This window comes from Nycticebus coucang, chromosome 11 (genome assembly GCF_027406575.1).
Source record: "Nycticebus coucang isolate mNycCou1 chromosome 11, mNycCou1.pri, whole genome shotgun sequence".
NCBI classification, from domain to species: Eukaryota; Metazoa; Chordata; class Mammalia; order Primates; family Lorisidae; genus Nycticebus; species Nycticebus coucang.
In genome coordinates, this window is record NC_069790.1 from 110,281,515 (window position 1) to 110,300,934 (window position 19,420).

At 37.2% G+C, this 19,420-nt stretch overlaps 1 protein-coding gene across 12 annotated transcripts in view; it reads left to right on the forward strand.

Annotated features, from left to right (window-relative positions):
• Positions 1–19,420, forward strand: part of LUC7L2 (LUC7 like 2, pre-mRNA splicing factor) — a 66,360-nt gene that overhangs the window by 4,731 nt on the left and 42,209 nt on the right. Inside the window, exons 1-6 of one of the 12 annotated variants that reach the window (XM_053608507.1) lie at positions 492–1,581; positions 1,967–2,067; positions 7,439–7,515; positions 10,730–10,800; positions 11,832–11,905; positions 12,401–12,495. In XM_053608507.1, the coding sequence (XP_053464482.1) occupies positions 2,052–2,067; positions 7,439–7,515; positions 10,730–10,800; positions 11,832–11,905; positions 12,401–12,495 (333 nt within the window). In that variant the 5' untranslated portion in view covers positions 492–1,581; positions 1,967–2,051. Of the gene's footprint in view, positions 1–491; positions 2,068–6,243; positions 6,357–7,438; positions 7,516–7,659; positions 11,910–12,400; positions 12,496–19,420 lie in introns of those variants that run through there. The other 11 variants (XM_053608508.1, XM_053608513.1, XM_053608509.1 and 8 more) reach the window with 11 other exon arrangements.

A 19,420-nucleotide genomic window follows, 5' to 3' on the forward strand; every position in this document is an offset into this window, starting at 1 on the left:
ACAAATCTAGGAGATATCCAGGAAAATATAGTTGAGAAAGTCATTTGCCCGTTTCTAATATGTTAGTAATAGGATAGCATATAGTTTCCTTTCTGCAAAAATACTGAATTAAAGACTGAGATAATATTTTCTTCAGTGGATTTTCTTTTTTATAAAATCATCTTTACTGTAATCTGTGTACCTTGACTTGTCATCAACATTGAAAACATTTTTTCTTAAGTTTCTCTCATTAACATAATGAACCATGTTCATCTCTTGGTCAGTTGTGAGCCATTCTTTATTCCACTTGGAGCATTCTTTTTAATTGAAGGAGGCGGAGCCTTTAATGTACAAACACATATTTTGGAAACGATAATGGAGTATATCGTAGTCCCAGGTTGTAAAGTTTTTAGTATTATGAGAAATTTTAGGAAATGTTTCACAGTTTTAGTAATTATTTGACTTTATCAGTGGGCTTTCTTTCTTTCTTTTTTTTTTTTTTTTTTTTTTTTTTTGATAGATGGGGTCTCACTATGTTGCTCAGGCTGGTCATAAACTGCTGGCCTCAAGCAATCCTGCTTTAGCCTCCTAAAATGTTGGGATTATAGATGTGAGCCACCATGTTTGGTGAGCCGTCTTAATTTGCATTTTGAACTCTGATATCTACAGAGTATCCTAGAAAACAATAAAAAGTATCATCTCATATGCATAACCCTGCAGTTATCCCTGGATTCTCTGCAGTTGTTTAGCTCTTCTCAAGATGTTGTTCTACTTTAGGTGAAAAAAAATTGAAACAGGAAAAATCACTGCATGTCTATCTGGGCATCAACTCTGTAAGGAGAAAGTAAATGCTTTTAATTGAGGTTGGGTGATACTATAAAAGGATAAATGGTGGTGAGCTGCATGGTTCAAGATAGGTAATATGGATCTAAAGGCAGTTAGGTGTCATGGATCAAGGTCCAGGGTTAGGGAGTCAACAGTGTTCAGTAACAGGTAGTTTATACAAGCATTAAAGCTTGAAGTTGGTGAGAGTTTGCAGAATAAGTGGGTTTGAGAAGATAGGCAGATGGCTTAAAACTGAAGGTCAGTGAATGCGGGGAAGATTGAGATTAATGAAGCAGGTTTTCCTTAAGGATGAAATTCAAGAAAGATTCTTGAGGCTGGGCACAGTGGCTGGTGCCTGTAATCCTAGCACTCTGAGAGGCTGAGGCAGGTGGATTGCTTGAGCTCAGGAGTTCGAGACCAGCCTGAGCAAGAGTGAAACCCTGTCTCTAAAATAATAAAAATAGCCAGGTGTTGTGGTCCCAGCTACTCAGGAGGCTGAGGCAAACTCTTGAGCCCAAGAGTTTGAGGTTGCTGTGAGCTACGACGCCTTGGCACTCTAAGGAGGGTGGCAAAGTGAGACTGTCTCAAAAAAAAAAAGTAAAGAAAGAAAGGTGCTTGAAATGGACTGAATCCTTAAAGCCCAGTGCTTTTGCATATATAGTTCTTGAGGAAACAGCAATTCTACTCAACTTACTCAGTCTGCTAAGAAATTGTAGACTAAGAAGATGAATGGAGTTGGAACATCTTGCTGGAGAAGGAATGAGGGAATGAAAGAGGGTAAGTTTCTGATGGGAATCTCTTGGCTTTAGCAACCTACAGAAAAGCCAGGCTGTTTCTTTTTGGTTTAAATTCTCATGCACTAGCAGCTGCTAGGGTAGATACTGGAAAGCAAAGTGGAAATAGAACAGTTAATCAATTTTGTAAGATTGAGCATATAGAAGAATGTAGTTTGTGAGAACTCTGAAATTGTCTATAGCTTCTTGTTTTTGTTTGAACTGTATAACTTCTGACTTTTAGAAGTCAAAATCATTAGAAAATAACATGTAGTTTAGTCAACTGAATAAATGTCGTTTTGCTATTTAATATGGGCCAGAGAAAAGAGTCTTTAAAACTTCTTTCCAAAACCCACTCACTCAGTATTGACCCATATGTTCTAATGTAGTTGTGAACCACGAACTACCGATGTTTGACCTACTTGACTCAACATGAAAAGAATTTAACCAGCTGCCCTTGATGAATCTTTTGTCATGTCTCCTGAATATGGTAAATTTTTTTTTTCCTCTTGAGACCTCAGATTTCTGCAGATCCCAGTTTTCTCTTTTAGAATTAAACTTGCTGAAACTTCTTTACAATTGAAGAGGTTGTAGATATTTATTGGATAATAGGTATAGGACACTTGGCTGTTCTGTATTCTGTCCTACTATTATTTTACACAATATATTCTTTTCAGTTATTTGAGGGTGTATTTTATTTTAGATCTGGGTTTGGTACCATGGCCGCCTGCTTTTTATAAATAAAGTTTTATTGGAACATAGCCATGCTCACTCTTGTATATTGCCCGTGGGTGCTTTGTCTTAAAACAGCAGAATGGAATAGTTGCAAGAGTCATAGTTCCCACAAGCCTAAAATATTTACTGTCTGGCAGTTTAAGGAAAAGTGATCACTGTTCTAAGTAAGTTATTCTCGAAGTGTGGTCCTCAGGCCAGTGATCTCAGCATTACTTGGGAACTTGTTAGAAGTGCAAATTAGGGTGGCACCTGTGGCTCAAGGAGTAGGGCACCGGTCCCATATGCTGGAGGTGGCAGGTTCAAACCCAGCCCCAGCCAAAAACCACAAAAAAAAAAAAAAGAAGTGCAAATTAAGGCACGTGGGCCCCAGCAATCTGTGTTTTAAGAAGCCTTCCAAGTGATTCTGATACATGTTAAGAGTTTGAGAAACCCTGTCCTGAATAAATGTTTCCCAAATGTTTATCACATATATTACCTTTATTATTTTTCTTTTTTGTTTTACCCTTTTTAAAACTGTTTTCTGTTTATTTAATATTTTTTATCAACTCACTTTCTAAAAATTAATGTTTAGAAGTTTATATCACCATAAAAATAAATATAATGAAAACAAAGTATTGTAAAGCTATAACTAGATCCTGTTGTCACTTAGGGTTCCTTGTACTAAAAATAAGAATTGTTAGATGTATTAAATGTATAATTGCCAAATGGTCACTTTTTTCCTGACTTAATCATGATAAACACATTTCTTACACTATGTGACTGTTGTTAAAAATGTCATGTTGGCTGGGCATGGTGGCTCATGCCTATAGTTCAGAGGCTGAGGTGGGAGGATTGCTTGAGCCCAGGGGTTCAAGGCTACAGTGAGCTATGATTATGCCATTGCAGTCTAGCCTGGGTGACAGTGAGACTCCATCTCTTAAAAAAAAAGTGTGGGCATGTGTATATGTATGTATATGTAATAGTAAAATTTCCTGTTAGTGAAATCATATAAGTCATATTTTGGAAAATACTGTTCTAGGTAGTACTTGTATAAAAGTAAAGCTGCCTGAACTGTATGTATCCATGCTTGTAAGCAGAAATGATTGGCCAGAAATATAAACCTGTGACATGGAGAGAGTTAGAAGATCACTAGAGGGGCCCATCTAGACTTCTAGAGTGAAATTAAACTCATTTAGTTCTATTTCTCCCCTTTGCTTTAATGTTTTGGTCCTACGATCAACAGTTCTACAGAATTTCACTAATTTCATAATGGGAATGTGAAAAGATGCCTGTGGGAAAAGCTGGTTGTGAAGAGACATGTGGAGGTCTGTGTTGCTGCCTTATAGACAGGGGAACAGAGTAGGGCATGCTTGCTTGCACTAGTAGTTGATTCACCTTAGGGTCTAGAAACTATATATGGAGTGGCACCTGTGGCTCAAAGGAGTAGGATGCTGGCCCCATATGCCAGAGGTGGCAGGTTCAAACCCAGCCCCGGCCAAAACTGCAAAAAAAAAAAAAAAAAAATAGAAACTATGTATTAGTATTGTGAAATTCCTGTGTTCAGATTTAATTTGTCTGGTGGGATTAGGACTACTTCCCTACACAAAGTGTTCTGTATATTTATTTGTTGATGTGCTTCAGGGTATAGTTGTTGATAGCAATAGAATCTTACTTTCTTTAGTATTCCCAGGTTGCTGAGTTGCTTTAGTTATTTCCTTTCTTCCTTTTCTTAGAGATTATAGACATATTTGCTTCTGTCATCTTTTCGTTTTGTGCTAAAATAATCCTAGAGGGACCAAAAATCTAATGGGGGAGTTAGTTAGTTACACATGAACAGTTACGTTTATTTTTAAGTAATACATTCTGTGACTGCTTTTAGCTATCTGATTTGGAAAAAGTTTTTAAAAGTACAAAGAATAATCAGACACCTATATGAATGAACAAATGTTATTTTGTACATTTCTGTTAAATTTTAAAAAGTGAGTAAAGCATTACAAATAAAATCCCTTTTGTTCCTCTTCATGGTTTCAGTCCTTTCCTGAAAGGCAACCCTTGCTATGAATTCGGTTTTAATTCCTTGTGACACAGTATTTCTGCTGTGTTGTTTCTGTAATTTTAAGGCTCACATCTCCTTCATTTGTTTTTCATTTTAGTTTCATTTATCATTGGCTGTTTGTCACCTCTGTCCTTCAATATTCTCAGTTCTTTTCCCTTTTTCTTTTTTTTTAGATTTGAGAGGTGGCTCTAGTTGGCTTCTATAGCTTTTACTAGTGAGTGAGAACTTGTCCTTTTTGATAGATAAACTAGCCAATCAATTTTTCTTTTGATTCTTTTCAGCTATTCCTTTATAGCCAACAGTATAGCTTTTATTACTTCTGGTTTTATGTACAGAAAGTTCTGGATGGTAGGAGGGATCATCCAGGCACAGTGGCTCATAATCCTAGCACTCTGGAAGGCCAAGGTGGGAAGATTACTTGAGCTCAGGAGTTCAAGACTAGCCTGAGCAAGAGTGAGACCCCAGCATGAGCGAGACCTCGTCTCTACTAAAAATGGAAAAACAAGCCTGGTGTTGTGGTGGGTACCTGTATAAGTCCCAGCTGCTTAGGAGGTTGAGGCAAGAGGATCTCTTAAGCCCAAGAGTTTGAGGTTGCTGTGAGCCATGGCACTCTACCCAGGGTGAAAAAAAAGAAGGGACCAGATATTTAGAGTACATGTGTTCCAATATCAGAATTGCAGCTCTACAAGTAAGTATTAAAGCGTATAATTTAGCATCCTGCAACTTTTTATGACCTATCTTCTTGTTCTTTTTTGGTGGAGAAGGGTTTCTATGTTGCTCAAGGCTGGTCTTGAACTCTTGCTTTCCTGCCATGGCCTCCCACAGTGCTAGGATTATAGGTGTGAACCATCATGCTTGCCCTTTTATTATATATATCTTAAATTGCATATAATCCACTTTAGAACTTTATTTTTTTTTTTAAGTTAAAATAAGTTTTGTTTTGTTGTAGGGATAGGGTCCCACTCTGTTGCCCAGGCTGGAGGACGGTGGTATATGGCTTATTGCAACCTTGAAATCCTGGGCTCATAGAACTCAAAGTAACTATTTATTCAGGTTTTTATAATGTCGCTCTTAAATCCAAGAAGAGAAATACGTTAATAAATTTCTTAAAGTAGGTAGTCCAGAAATGTAAAGTCGTTCATGCCTGCCAGCCACTAAGATTATTTGCTTTTATAGAGAGAGAAGCTAGGGTTGGGGCAGGGGATGGAAAAGAACCCTTGGAAGGTAGCTACTCTATTATTACTTTTTTTTTCTTTTTTGGAGATAGAGTCTCATTTTGTCACCCTGGGTAGAGTACTGTGGCATCATAGCTGACAGCAACCTCAAACTCTTGAGCTGAAGAGATCCTGTTAGGTAGCTGGGGCTACAGATGCCTGCCACAACATCAGCTAGGTTTTTTTTTTTTTTTTAGAGACAGAGTCTTCGCTCTTGCTCAGGATGGTGTTGAACTCCTGAGCTCAAGCAATCCTCCTGCCTTGGCCTCCCAGAGTGGTAGGATTACAGGTACGAGCCACTGAGCCGTCTGCCCTAGTATTTCTTTTCTCACATATTATCACCTTTCTTAGTTCTTAGAGATCCTACAAGCTTTTTCTTCTACTAACAAGGCTGATTCTCAGTCTCATTGTTTTTAATTTTGTTACATGGATTTTCACAGACAAGTGGGCTAGATTTTTAGAATTTTAAAAACATTATTAATCTTTGATCATATCTGGCAAGAATGAACTTTTGCTGGAAATTTCTTCTACAATGGACATAGCAGTTTTTAAATTTTGAGCTTGTCACGGGGCTTATTGGTGCCTACTTATAATTATAAACTTTCAGGGCCATGTGAACCAAAGGATTACGAGGGATATCCTTTCTGAACTGAATAGTACCCTATGTTTGCACTTTCTGCAGGAAAGGAAACTGGTACTACTGCTCAGTGTGACTTTATGAGTTCTGATAGAAAGAAATGACTTGATACATTTGGAAAGCAGACTGCCGTAATTGGTTTCTCATTGCCATCTTTGGTGTGTGGTACTCTTTGTTTCCTTTCCTTATGTAATATGTGCCTGAAAAGTTTAACATATTAAGTCATATTACATGTTTTCAAAGCATCTTTAATCATATTATGTTGAAACGTGGTGGTGAATCTTTTTATAAAATGAATCCTTACACTTTGAATTGCTTAAATATACAGTGGGTTAAATGGAGTGTATTTATTAACAAAGGAATGTAGAGCGAAGGAGTAATACTTTTTTTTTTTAAGGTTAATGTCAAAAGGGTTTGTGTAGTTGGATTTTTAAGATGACTTCTGAAGGAACAACAAAGGTAGGTGGGAGAAGTTAGAATTGGTTAGAAAGTTTGAAGAGGACATGGAAATGATCAGATTGGTTCCTCAGTATAGTAGTTACTGTGTATCAGTAGTCACCCATTTTTTTTACCTTGGTTCCACATGAAGACATAGGTTTTATCATGCACTTCTGATGGTCTCTTTTTGTCCTGGACTAGGCTAGATGTTTACCAAGGGTCTTTATATAGTTCGCACATTATTATGTGCACTTGGTATCTTACGTTGGAATAAGCGGAGGGAGGAAATTGGAGGGAAAAAGAGGGAGGAATATTTCTCTGCATTTGAGGATTCAAGGGGTTAGGGAAACAAGAAGCTTTAAGCTTTCAGATCTATACTTTACTAAATCTAGCTTTCCTTTCACCGAAGGGTTATGGATCTTACCTTAGAGTGAAGGGGCCTGTCCTTTGTCAAGCCAACTGTGATATGGTGGCCCCTAACAAGTGTACCTGTGGGGAGGGCTTTGGTTGTTGCACTGGAGAATATGGGAGGCCTTCCCCTCCCTGCCCCATGTATAGACGTGGGGCACTACCATTGCTTTGTGTGCTGTTGCATTTTCTCCTCCCTCTTTGTGTTCCCTAAGCTAAGTTCTAAGCTAATTTTGTGCAAAATAAATACTGATTGTTTTTGTAAATTGCTTGCCATTAATGCCTGATAATATGCAGTAAAATAGGATTCTGCATACCCTTAAATATGTCAAGTATTACAAACTTGAAGATTCTTTTGAAATTACAATACTAAACTCAGTTCACTTTTGCTTAGCCTTCACAGTTGTTGATCACATAGCATGGTCATCCACTCACAGCTTAAAAAAATACAGGGAGCATCGGAGAGAATGGGTAAAGTAAAATTTTGATGTTTTTAAAATAGCAACTAAATCTATAAAAGTTGATTTGATTTCTTGTTTGTATGGGAGGGAGGGGTGGGTAGTACGCAGGGAGGGAAGGGTGGATGTTGGGAAAATAGCATGCACCATATAAAATGATGTCAGATACCACTTAGGCTATGGTTTTAAGTGTTACTAACATTTAAGTTTAAATCAGTTTCAGAAAAGGCAGGACCATAAAATGGCAGTGTTAAAAATTACGATGGGCTTATTTTTCCCTCCCAGCAGATTAAAGGGGAGATTTTGAGAATAGTAATATTTGAGTATGGTTTGGACAAGAAACCTCTTTTAAAAATGACCTGCCCTGATACCCTGAGTGAAACTGACTACTTCAGTACCATCTTAGGCTCTGTTACATTGGTGAAGGAACTAGAGAGAAATATAGTATGCATCCAATTTTACTGTTTACCTGTGACTCAGGTGTTCTCAAATGTTACAATTCATGAAACTGATGAAATAAATGTTACAATTTATAAAACTGATGAAGGGGTTGAAGGAAGAGGGAGATAAGACAGTTGTTACTTTGAAGATAGGTAGGAAATATTAATAGAAATATTAATTTGTTTGTTTGGTAGGAAATATTAATAGAAAATTTGATGCTTCTCTTAAAATGAAAAATGTGTCACCTTGCCAAAGTTCTAAATTAAGTTCCTTCCTTCCTTTTTCTTTTTTTAGACAGAATCTCTCTGTTGCCTGAGTGCCTGAGATAGTGTCATGGCCTCAGCCTAGCTCACAGCTACCTCAATACTCTTGGGCTCAAGCAACCCTTCTGCCTCAGTCTCTGGAGTAGCTGGAATTATAGGCCGCCACCACAATGTCTGGCTAATTTTTCTACATTTTTTAAAATAGAGATAAGGTCTCACTCTTGCTCAGACTGGTGTTGACCTCCTGAGCTCAAATGATCTTCCTACCTCAGTCTCCTAGAATGCTAGGATTACAGGCATGAGCCGTGGTACCTGGCCCTAAATCAGGTTTCTAACTTTAAAAAACTTGCCTATGCAGTTGTATGCAAAGCTTAATTATCATGGAGATTATAAGGCAGAGAGACCTCCTCTGTGGTCTCATACCTCCTTTGATAGGTATGACGTTTTTGTTGTTGACTGAAATCATTTGGTCTAATCTCTGCTCCATTGTTCTAATTTTTTGTTACTAAAAATCTAGATTAAAAAAAAGGAAAAAATATTTAAGAAATCAAATTTTACCCAGTCGGTATTCTGGCCCCGACTTTGCTATTCCCCTCCACGAAGCCATTTGCCAAAGCCAGATACGGTTTACTTATTGTTCCCCAAACCTTCCTGACTCTGTAAGCATTATTCCAGTTTGGAATGTTCTTTTGTCTACTTTCCTTTGGTCTAAGTTCTGTCTTTCCTTCAAATTTTGGCTTCTACTTATCCTATGAAGCCTTTCCCAACCTTTCCACTCTTGGTGGTCATTCCAGTCTTAGAATTCCTGAAGTATTACCTAATTGAAACACTCATTTGGCACTTGGATCATGTTATCTTGTATTATTACTTATTCATTTATATGACTATCTTCTCCAGCAAAATCAAGGGTTTCTTGAGGGTAGACAGCTTGTCTTATATGCCTCTTTGTAATTCCATTGCCTAGTACAGAGGATATGGTAATTAATAGGTTTGATTCTATAATTTGGATCCAATGTCATCATACATAGTAACAGGACAGTTCCCCCCCCCCCCAATTTAGGTTATTTTTGTAACACTCCCACAAAAGCCAAAGGTAAAGTACATTGAATTCATAAAATAATTCTTTGTATTATAAGGAGATAGGTTCATATTCCCTAATTGCAATCCTTTTTTTTAAATTTGTGAATAGTTATTGTTTTATCAATTTCTTTTGAAAAACATGGTTTGGGCCAGATATCTTGACAGAAACCAAAATTATCAGTGTTTTTATTTTAAAATTCTTCCTTGCCGTAGCAAAATTGCACTTTCATGACATAAGCCCAAGTACATTTATAAATACTGCATGGATGTGTAGCCAAATTGTTTAAAATGTCAACCTTAAAATCCCTTAAATAGAGAGTTAAAATATCAATAAACAGATACTTAGTTGCTATTTTCTTTCAGGGATTTTCCAAATCTCAAATTATTAGGGTTTTTAAAAATTTTGTTATTTTATAGAGTTCTATAATAGCTGATATTTGATAGCTGTATTTGTTGTGTTTGCTATAATTATCAAGTATTTATGGATAATAAATATCAAGTATTTATGGAGCACCCATTCATTTGCAGTGAGCAGTTATTTTTAAATGCTTTTTTGCATTTATAGAAACATTTCTTTTTAAAAGCTTGCCAGGGAGAATACGTACAATTATTATATATCCATAAAAATTTAAAAAACTCACCAGGAATACTTGGTGGTTTTTCTCTAGTCATAATTAGAATTAATCACATTTTACTTGATCCTATGTCTTTAGGATCCAAAAACCTTAATTTTTAATTTAATATCATTTAAGCAAAAATAGTCACTCAACTTGATGAAATGTTTGATTAGCAAAACATCCATGAATCTTGATTATATCTGAAGGCCTGAGCCATTAGTTTAACAGAGCATTGAAATGACACTGCTATTGCATTGCCAAAAAGCCTAAATACTTGTAGCAGGAGGACTACTAGGTATGTAAGGGTTTGTGTTTTTCTTCTTTTTCTTTTTTTCCCAACTTTTAAAATTTTATCATTTTTTAAATTTCTTAACATAATTAGGGTATAGATTTAAAGCAAAATTATTTTTTCCTTACTAGGAAGCAAAAAGCTACCATTCTGGTGTAAGTTTATCATAAAACCATACTAACATGAGCCTGGGGCCCTCACCAAAGTCTTGAAAAATACACTTGTTTTTCTTTCCAAGATCCTGAATAAAACATACTTTTTAAAGAAACATTTTTTAAAAACCCCAGTTGGCCCAAGGACCACTTTCCTAAAGTCCAGAGTTCCAGCCTTGGACTTTTACCCATGGTCATATTCTTATCTGGGGTTACACTTGTTAAGCCAGTATTTTAAAAGAAAACACCCTGATTTTGTTCACTTTTGTTTTCCTATACAAGAATCTTTACAGTCAACATGTACTTCTAGATGCTGTATTGAAATTGCTGGCAGAGTCTATTCTATACAAACTGAACAATCTGGCCCCTTGTTTTATTTGTAAAGGTTCAATGTATCTATGCCTGCCTACTTCAGTCTGCAAGGGAGTGTCAGAAAGGCCCCGCATTCGCCGAGCCGTGAGTTATCACTAACTTTTCAGATGTGTTAATGAATGTGGAACAAAAGCAGTTGTGTTTAAAAGGAAAAAAGGACCATCAAAATAACCTTTATTATAGTAGCAGGCGTGAACACTATATGGATTATTCCAAGTTATGTCAAAAATAACCTACTAGAGACTAGCTTCTAGAAAACCTATTGTTGAACTGCTCTGAAGCTATCATTTTACTTGTAAATTGCTGTTCTTAAAACTTTATATACCCTGGTTACAAATTAGAATGTTCTTCAAATCTTTTTAACCATGTTAAAACAATCTGAACAAAATCTTACCCCATCTATAAAAGACAGTATATAGTTGAATTTAGTTAAGCTCTTCAATATAAGACCACATGAAGGGGTAAAGTTTTAACCCTTTGTGTTATTGACATATGGAAATATAGACATTAAATTTAAATGACTGAATCACTTCTAGATGAAAGTTTTTGGAGTGCTCCAGGCATCATGTGAAGTATGGAGGTATTTACGATATCTTTTGGTACCAATAGTTCTTGCTTCAGTAATTCACCAGTAGGTTTTCATTCACTAGTGGTATCAATTTAAGGCTAAAATAAAACTCCTACATTTCTTAGGGCTTAATCATTCTGTATAGAAAGAACAAACATCCTTTAAATTTTTCTTTTGTTTTTCCAAAGAGATTCTAAGCAAAAAAATGGTAACTAACATCTGTATTTTGTTATTAGTGCTAGTTACTTTTCTTTTTCTTAGACTCTTCAAAGTTTTTGAATAGATAGCCATATTTAATAAACAGGTTGGATACTTAAGTTGCTTAGGACACGTATTGTGTTATATGATGACAGAGTGAATTTAAATGTACCCAGTTTGGCAATATATAGCACAGACTACATAAAACTTGGAGATATGGAACCTTTGGAGGCATTAAAGTTAACGTTTCATGTAGGCAATGTGCCTTTGTTTGACTGGTGTGTAAGTCCTTCTTCCAGGTTTGTACACTCTTAAATGCATTATTCTACCCTCTCTTAACTCCTCCCAGCAGCAAAAGGGAGACACATCAGCTGGAACAAAATAGTGGAAGAAATGGCGTCTGGGGTTCAGTGGGGATTCGCAGTGTGTATGCAATGTTTGCAAGATTACTTTTTATATTTTTCAATTACTGTAAACAATTATAAAATATATCAATGCTTATCAAGAAGGGAACAGTGTATACCAGTAGAAACTCTCCTAGTGGGTCTGCTGTAAGTCATTTAACCTCTTGGGGCCTCAGTTTTCTCACCTGCAGTGTGAAGGAGTTGGACTTGGTAATCTTTAAGGTCCATTCCTGCTCTAAAATCCTATGCTTTTCTGAAGTACTCTATTTAACAGAATGCATTGCTTTCCCACTTTGACTATTTGAATTACATGTGCAGTACACTTGCTGCAACTGCATGTTGTCTAAAATAGTTTTTCTATAGGATGTTATATAAAAAACTAATCCCTCTTGAGCTTTTATATAAATGTGTGTATAATAGCCACACATACAAAGCTAGTGATAGTAGGGCTCGCAGAAAATAAATGCTTTCCCGTTGTCTAACCTTGAATGTTATTAACTTTTCTATATTACAGGAGACACTACTCGTCAGCGAATCAAATTCAGTGATGACAGAGTATGCAAGAGTCACCTTCTCAACTGTTGCCCCCATGATGTGCTTTCTGGAACTGTACGTATTTTTTAAAAATTATCATTTGATTACTGGTGTGCTATAGTAATGAACTACTTGATGAAATCTTAATTCTTTGTCAAATTATTAACATCTTTTTGGACACTTGTGAGAAGGAGGGATCTGCATTCGTTATCATTTATTTAAGTTGATTTAAATCTACAATAATGGGTTTCCTCTGAGAAGTAGTTTTTTTCCAGTTTTCAGAGCAATTTTTTAAAAAGCATTTATTTGGAATACAAAGGTAGTATTTGCATTTGCAAACACAGCATTGCACTTTTAGTTGAGAAATAATATAATTCATTTTTATTTTTCTTGAGACAGACTCTTACCCTGTTGCCCTGGGTAGTGTTGTGGCATTATTATAGCTCACAGCAACCTCAAACTCTTGGGCTTGAGCAATCCTTTTGCTTCAGCCTCCCGAGTAGCTGGGACTATAGGTGTGTACCACTACACATGGCTAGTTTTTGTATTTTAGTAGAGACAGGGTCTTGCTCCTCTTGCTGAGGCTGGTCTCAAACTCCTGAGCTCAAGCAATCCACCTGCCTTGGCCTCCCAGAGCTCTAGGATTACAGGTGTGAGCCACTGTGCCCAGCAAGTATAATTCATTTTTAAAGTATTAATAGTTTCCTTTATTGTTAAACAGAGTAGACTTTTGTCCAGAATAGTACACACTATTGTGTAGATTTGTGTACAGTTATATTGTGCAGGGAGTAGGGAAAATAGCAAATACTTAAATCTACACAGCTTGATTTGAAAGTAGTGTTATTACTTAAAATTCATCTATATTGCTGACTCCTAATAATATAAAGCTTACTTAATTGTGATTCTGTGTCTGCAGAGATAGATGTTGATCTTAGAGTATCATCATCTTAATTTAGAAGATAAAGCACATGATAGTAGACCTATGTAAAGGGATCAAAGGATTTGATTCCCTGACTTTTGTATTTGGTAGAAATGATTATAATTGCTTTCCCTTCACAGTTGCTTCTGATGGGAACTAAATGATGACCAGATCTTGAACTGGTTTTATTTCTGATTTTGCCAAAAATGACTGAAATGAAGAAAAGATTTCTGACTTGCCTTTTCAGAAGCAATGAGTTCTTTAGTTAAAGATGCCTAAATGAGTGGTTTCTTTATTAATAGGAAGAGTTAAATTAAGGACATACTCCAAAGAGATACGTATTAAGGCATATGCAGAGGAAACACTTGTGTCTTCCTAGTAGGAAAAATAATTGGAACTATATTATGTTAAAGGGGGGGGGGGAAGCCTTTTTTTAAAAAAAAGTATATTACCACAGGCAAAAAATCTAGTTTCTGAGCACTTGAGTTAGGACTGTGACAGATAATAAACTCTCTTTTATCTACTCTTTGAAGATTTATTTGTTTGTTTTTGAGATAGAGTCTTAACTCTATCAACCTGGGTAGAGTGCTGTGGCATCATAGCTCACAGCAACCTCAAACTCTTGGGCTTGAGCAATCCTCTTGCCTCAGCCTCCCTAGAAGCTGAGACTACAGGTGTTTGCCGCTACACCTGGCTAGTTTTTCTGTTTTTACTAGAGACGTGGTCTTGCTCTTGCTCAGGCTGGTCTTGTACTTGGGAGCTCAAACAGTCCACCCACCTCAGCCTCCCAGAGTGCTAGGATTGTAGGCGTGAGCCACCACACCCAGCCCAAAGTTTATGTAATTATTTTCTACTGTGTTATAGTAGATTTGAAATCTAAAAAAATCTAATTGTAGTATACTTTGATTCTCCATGTTTACTATAGTATAAAATTGAAGTTAATGTAATTTTATTTAATGGTTAATTGATCACCTCAGATCAATTTTGAGAACAAGATTAACAAAGAGGCAGAATTTTTACTTTTTAAATTTTTCAGTACTTTAAGACCAGCCATAGCAAGACTTTGACTTGTTACATTCTTCAGGTATGGCATTAGTAATAAAAATAGGACTTCACACTTGGGTTTCACATTTCATAATGTCTATAACACATTTTTTTTTACAATGATTCTGTAAGTTATATTATCCAACAGCTTTATTAAGCGGCTTATTCAAAATCACTCAGGTCTGTTGAAACTGAGAACAAATTTTAGTGTTTTTTGTGTGTGTGTGTGTGTGTGTGTGTGTGTGAGACAGTCTTACTATGTTGCCCTCGGTGGAGTGCTGTGGCATCACAGCTCACAGCAACCTCAAACTCTTGGGCTCAAGCGATTCTCTTGCCTCAGCCTCCCAAGTAGCTGGGACTACAGGCGCCTGCCACAACACCCGGCTGTTTTTTGGTTACAGTGGTCATTGTTGCTTTTATATTGAAGATGTGTATTTCTTTCCTTTTTACATACTAAATGAAGAATGAAATAAATTATAACTGTTGATTTAGTTGGCCCGGGCTGGGTTTGAACCTGCCACCCTAGGTGTATGTGGCCAGCGCCCTGCCGACTGAGCTATGGGTGCCACCTTGGTAGCATTTTTCTTACGATACAGAACATAATGATGAAACTAAAAATTGATAGTATCTTGGATTACATGAAGAACAGTAAAGACAAGGCTTTTGCAAAGGCATCTTCAGAGAATAGTCTGGAGGAGAAATCTCTTATCTTTTGCCAGCTTGATAGACAAGAGATGGTTGTATGTAAACATACGATTAAATAATGAACCTCTTAACAGAACTGATTATTATTATTTGGGGGGAATGTTGGGAGGCAGCATTAGCTTCTAAGTTGTGAGAGACGACCACCCCAATGTCAAGCTCCCCTCCCCTTACAGAATTCAAGCAGAGTTTTGAGAACTAGCTAAAGGACTTTGTGAGACTCTAGAGTTGTCACAGATTGGTGTCCTTAAGAACTTGAAAATTGTCTTGGTGCCTGTAACTCAGCAGTTACAGCACCGGCCACATACACTGGGGCTGGAAGGTTCTGTCTCAGCCTGGTCCTGCCAAACAATAATGACAGCTACAACAACAACAACAACAAAATAGCCAGTCATTGTGGTGGGTGCTTGTAGTCCCAGCTACTTGGGAGGCTGAGGCAGGAGAATTGCTTAAGCCCAAGAATTTGAGGTTGCTGTGAGCTGTGACGCTGCGGTACTCTACTGAGGGTGACATAGTGAGACTCTTGTCTCAAAAATCTCAAAACAAAACAAAACAAAACAAAAAAACAACTTAAAAATCATGCATTGCATGATATCCTTATAACCCTCATTTTTAAAAAGTGCTGTTTATAACAGTTGACCCTGTATACAAATAGCTTGTAATTACAGAGTTCTGACTTTTTTAGCAACCAATCCCTGTAGAACAAATGCTTTTTGGGGATGGTACATAATAGTTCATACCTCTTTATGTTGAAGATGTGTATTTCTCTTCTTTTTACATATTAAATGAAGAATGAAAATAAATTACAACTGTTGATTTCATAATGCTTTCTCTTTTTTGTACAACTAAAGACTGCCCTTTTAGTTTCTCTGACCTTGTGCCTATGATCTGTGTCTTCTAGCAGAATATGACTTACCAATCGTCTGCATTATTTAGCAAAGCCTGATGTGGTAGCTTGTGCCTCTTGTGCCAGCTTCTCAGAAGACTGAGGTGGGAGGCAGGGTTGTTTGAGCACAAGGGTTGAAGTCCAGCTTGAGCAACATAGTGAGACTCCATCTCTTAAAAAAATAAATGAAAAAGAATGTATAGAAACTTATTCCCTGGCTTTTTTTAATAAAGAGGTTGGACTTTTATATGTAGCATTTGGAGATGAAAAGTGTAATTTCTAAAACTTACATTCATAATTGACATTTAGTATGGAATTCCTTTATACTGAATGGAATTCAGTTTCACAAAAGTGCTCCTATAACATTTTACCTTTATAAGTCTCCCAAAAACAATTCTTTTTTTTTTTTTTGAGACAGAGTCTCACTTTGTCACCCTTGATAGTGTGTGTGCCATGGCATCATAGCTGACAACAGCCTCAAACTCTTGGGCTCAGAGGATTCTCTTGTCTGAGCCTCCCAAGTATGGTCTCGAACTCCTGAGCTCAAGCAGTCCACCCACCTCAACCTCCCAGAGCACTAGGATTACAGATGCGAGCCACCACGCCTGGCTTCCATAACCAATTCTTAATCTGATAATTGATCAGAGGAGGTAAGATGAAGAGCAAAATGAGGATAATTAGTTTTTGGCCAATTATTTCTGGGAGAAACATGAGTATTTCTTTTTTTTTTTTTTTTTTTTTGTAGAGACAGAGTCTCACTTTATGGCCCTCGGTAGAGTGCCGTGGCCTCACACAGCTCACAGCAACCTCCAACTCCTGGGCTTAAGCGATAGCTGGGACTACAGGCGCCCGCCACAACGCCCAGCTATTTTTTTTTTGGTTGCAGTTTGGCGGGGGCTGGGTTTGAACCCGCCACCCTGGGTATATGGGGCTGGCGCCTTACCGACTGAGCCACAGGCGTCGCCCTAAACATGAGTATTTCTTATAGCTTAGGCAGTTAATATACTTCAAAGGCTTGGGTTATTTTCCTACTTATTAGAATACTGTTTTCTCCTTTTGACACACTTGGTTTCTCCCTGTTCTATTCACTATGCAGACAGCAGACAGCATCCTCTTTCAGCTGAGTTGTCATTTTCACCCCCAATACATTATTTCTGGTGGGTACATATCTTAAGTCTTCCTCAAGGAAAGATAAAGATATTGAAGTGCTTTTAAAATTTTTTTCTAGTAGGAGACAACAATGAAAAGCAAGTAGACAACCTTCAGAATGGGAAAAGGTATTTTTACAAATCGGACAAAGGTATGATAACTAGGATCTGTAGAAAACTCTAATCACAAAAAGCAAATAATCCCATCTGTCACTGGCAAGAGACATGGACAGAACCTTCGCTGAGGAAGACAAACAAGTGGCTAACAAACATGAAGAAAGGCACATTGTCCTTAATCATCAGAGAAATGCAAATCAAAACCATCTTGAGATACCGCTTAACTCCAGTAAGATTCATCCATATCACAAAGTCCCAAAGCTGCAGGCGCCAGCATGGATGTGGAGAGATGGGACCACTTTTTCCACTGTTGGTGGGACTACAAACTAATACAACTTTTTTGGAAAGAAATATGGAGAATCCTCAAAGATCTCAAATTAGATCTCCCATTTGACCCCACAATCCCACTACCAGGCATCTACCCAGCAGAAAAAAATTCTTTAATCTTAAGGACATTAGCATTAGCACTTGATAGTATGCCGTGGCGTCATAGCTGACAACAGCCTCAAACTCCTGGGCTCAAAGGATTATCTTGTCTCAACCTCCCGAGTATGGTTAGCACTAGAGTGTTTATTGCAGCTCAATTTACAGTTGCCAAGACAGGGAAACAACCTCAATGCCCACCAACCCAGGAATGGATTAACAAGCTGTGATTGAGATTTTACACACACACACCATGGAATACTATTCAGCCATAAGAGATGGAGACTTTACATCTTTTGTATTAACCTGGAGGGAGGTGAAGCACAGTCTTCTTAGTAAAGTATCACAAGAATGAAGAAGCAAATATCCAGTGTACTCAATACTAATATGAAGCCAACACTAATAATTCACGCCCACAGAGGAAAAAAATCTCATTTCAATTCAAGTTGGGGGAAAGAGAAAGAAGAGGTTTGGGGTGCTCCTACTTAATGGGCATAATCTAGGGGATTATGGCATACCTTTTGGTGCGAGACACAACTCAGAGAGGGACTCTACCTAACAAATTCAAGTGTTGTGACCTGATTGTGTGTACCCTCACACTAACCTGAAATAAAAAAAAATTTATTCCTTAGTAATTTGTAGTGATCTGGGAAAAAGATACATGATAGTATTGATTTATAGATAGCATGTGATATAATTAGCTTGAAATTAAGATTGACAGACATAATGTATACTGCCTTACTGTATTTGGCCAAAATTCAGAAATGACTACTGTTATATTGTAGTCTTCACCATAATTGAGCATTGATAGACCCTTGTGTCTTCTAGTGTGAAGTTCAAATGATGTTTGTGAAATGTCTCACCATCAGTCAACTCACAGTACTTTATACCATGTAGGAAGTCTTAGATTTACTTAAATCTAAAAACTTAAAAAAAAATTTGTTGTTGTATTTTATAACAGTTACCTAGGGCAGTGACTTTCAGATGTTTCTGAAATATCCTTGGAGGTGTCTCAGGTACTAAGGATGTGGGAGCAGGCTAACCTCTCCTATTTTAATTAGAATTGTATGTATTTTTTTTTTTTTTAGAGACAGAGTTTCACTTTATCACCCTCAGTGGAGTGTCATGGCATCACAGCTCACAGCAACCTCCAACTCCTGGGTTTAGGCGATTCTGTTGCCTCAGCCTCCCAAGCAGTTGGGACTACAGGCGCTCGCCACAATGCCCAGCTATTTTTTTTGTTGCAATTTGGCCGGGGCTGGGTTTGAACCCACCACCCTCGGTATATGGGGCCGGCACCCTACTCACTGAGCCACAGGCGCCACCCGAATTGTATGTATTTTAAATACAGGGATTTTCCATGAAATTTCATTTAAAAGAAGTTAAATTCTGTTCAAAAATGAGGGCATTTTAAAATACCTGATTTTAAATAGAGGTAGGGTCTTTTGATGTGGTCAAAGTCATTATTAAAGTAAAAGTTTATTTGCCTTTTTGAAGTGATTTGGATGGAAGTATTGGTTGTCAAAAAAAATTTTTTTTTTTGTTGAGACAGAGTCTAACTGTCACTCCAATGCTTCTCAACCTGTGGGTCTCAGCCCCTTTGGGGGTTGAACGACCCTTTCACAGGGGTCACCTAAATAGGTCCTGCATATCAGATATTTACATTACGATTCATAACAGTAGCAAAATTACAGTTATGAAGTAGCAACAAAAATTTTATGGTTGGGAGTCACCACAACATGAGGAACTGTATTAAAGGGT